Consider the following 2,204-nt stretch of genomic DNA (forward strand, 5'->3'; position numbering starts at 1 on the left):
CTGGCAGAAATATAGAGTTGCGGGTGGAGAATGAAATGTTACAACAAAGGTTGAAACCTTTGGAAGCTCTGGAAAAGAAAGTATTAGCCCAAGAAGATATCAATGTTTCTGGAGTGCTCATGGATGAAGGGGATCTCAATTTGGTAAGGCAACAGTTGGTTGAGGGGATGCAGGATGTTTGGAAAGCAATGAGAGAAAGGCTGACATCAGTTATCAAGTATCCCTATGAGGCTGTGAGATCAGGCTTCATCAGTTCTCATGAAGCGGCCTTATTAGAGACGGTGGAATCTCTGAAGAAGGAAAAATATGTTTATCAGGAGCAGCTCCAGGAGTTCAAGGATAAACAGTTGCAGGTGGATGAAGAATTCATGATACAAGGTGGTGCTGCACTTAAAAAACTAGTGCATGTTTCTGTTCAAACACTGCAAGCTGCTAAGGAAATTCAGAAGTCAAGTGGAGAAGCTTTGCCAATGGAGGTTGAATATCAGAAGGAGATTACAGATGCTGCAAATGTTGAAGTTCCAGAACTGAGTGCAGCAAAGGATAAGGAGACTGTGGTGACTACAATCCAAGAAGCTGATGTTGAAACAGTTCTCAAAGATATGTTTGAAGTTTAGAGTGGTCAGGACTCATTTTTGTCTATCTCTTGTTGATCAAGGGATATGTGGATTCGAGTCGGATTTCTGAGAAATCCACCACCGGGCTGTGCCATGTGTTGATGACAGGCATATCAGAGTGTCAATTTAGTAGTTAGTCGGAAGTGCTTCATCGGCTGTAGTCAGTCGGATCATAGTTAGTCGAATGTTGTTTAATCGGATATTTAACAGTTATGATATATCAAGACTGAGGTTGTTATTCCCACTCTGTTTGTATGGTGGTTATAAGTCGGTTCTGTGAGTTGTGATAGCGCAGTTGTATTCAGAGATGTTGTATCTCTTCTTGATCAATGAAGTACTCTTGTTCCTGAATTCTGAGTTATCAGTCCCTTCTATCTCTTATCTTCAGTGTGATGTTAGTATCTCTGTGTATTATTTCTGAGTTATGAGATGCTGAGAGAATTGTGATGAACTCGCATTTTCTGTGTTGATGAACCACAACAGAAACTATCCCAAGAGACCTTCAAGATCTAGTCGACGCGGAGTTGAACTCAAGATCTGTTATTCAAGAGGGAAATGGCATAACCAATCTACCACACTTGGTGATAGAAAGGTTATACTATTTTCCTCTTTTTATCGTTTAAGATTAGGTTAGATTTAGATTTACGTTAGATTAGATTTAGGTTTATTTTGAGTTAGATTTACGTTAGATTAGTTTAGGTTTATTTACGCACGTTAAATTTAGACTCTTTAGGTTAGATTAGATTAAATTTAGGTTTATTTTGAGTCTAAAATTAAATTAGATCTAGATTTATGTTTGATGGACCATGCGGACCGGAAATTCCACGACAATCTAGCTGTGGCGGTTTTTGTGGCAAGGAGCACGTCGTTCCTGAAGCTCATGTGTTGCAGAGTCCCTAGGACACACCGAGGAGTTACCTACTTGTGAGACTGCTTAGACTACACCGAAGGATTATACTGCCTACGCGTTTGAGAGTGGTGTCAAAGCCACTGCGTCGAAGATGCTGAGGAGTGACTCGAACACTGCATCGGGGTTGCCTAAAGGCCTGGACGATGAGCATTCACCGGACAGGGTTGCTATAGTTCACGAGAGGGACATGAGAAAGGGATACGCCTACCTCATCAATCGTATGTCCAATGAGATCATTATGACCCCTGAGGGGAAGCAGGTGATGGGCCGCGTACGACAGTTGTGTAGACAGGTTTTCTAACACACTATAGTCTGTCATGGTCTCTTGGAGGGCTTAGGATAAATCCTCCAAGGATTATCTTATTGCTACGCTACATTGGGAGTTTCCAGTTCCCTCTCTGGAGAAACATTTGTCGATGCTTGGATGAGGAGACGCATGCACGACTACATGAAGCATCGGAGGTCAGATGCAGAGATGCCAGACATGACTGGCTTGAAAGAGAGGAGTGGGTCATGGATCGACGGGGTGGAGAGGTGAGATTATTAAACTCTTGCATTGAATTATTTGTATATGTGAGGCCCATTCACATCTACGCAGCTACCCTTCATTGGAGTGAATCACCACATGTTCAATTAGGTTAGATTTAAGATTAGATTTTGGATTGAGTTTTTATATT

General features: G+C 41.7%; 1 protein-coding gene across 1 annotated transcript; it reads left to right on the top strand.

The window, feature by feature from the left end:
• Nucleotides 1-368: 368 nt before the first annotated feature.
• LOC147447513 (uncharacterized) lies at nt 369-617 on the top strand. Its single transcript, XM_086524345.1, has one exon. It carries the CDS (start codon nt 369-371, stop codon nt 615-617), a length of 249 nt encoding a protein of 82 aa, XP_086380471.1.
• The last annotated feature ends 1,587 nt before the right edge of the window (nt 618-2,204 follow it).

Source organism: Adiantum capillus-veneris, chromosome 11 (genome assembly GCF_014529385.1).
Source record: "Adiantum capillus-veneris isolate H3 chromosome 11, ASM1452938v2, whole genome shotgun sequence".
NCBI lineage: Eukaryota > Viridiplantae > Streptophyta > Polypodiopsida > Polypodiales > Pteridaceae > Adiantum > Adiantum capillus-veneris.

What these genes read in the sequence shown, in the direction of transcription:
- LOC147447513 (XM_086524345.1), top strand. Translation starts at nt 369, where the DNA reads ATGATACAAGGTGGTGCTGCACTTAAAAAACTAGTGCATGTTTCTGTT.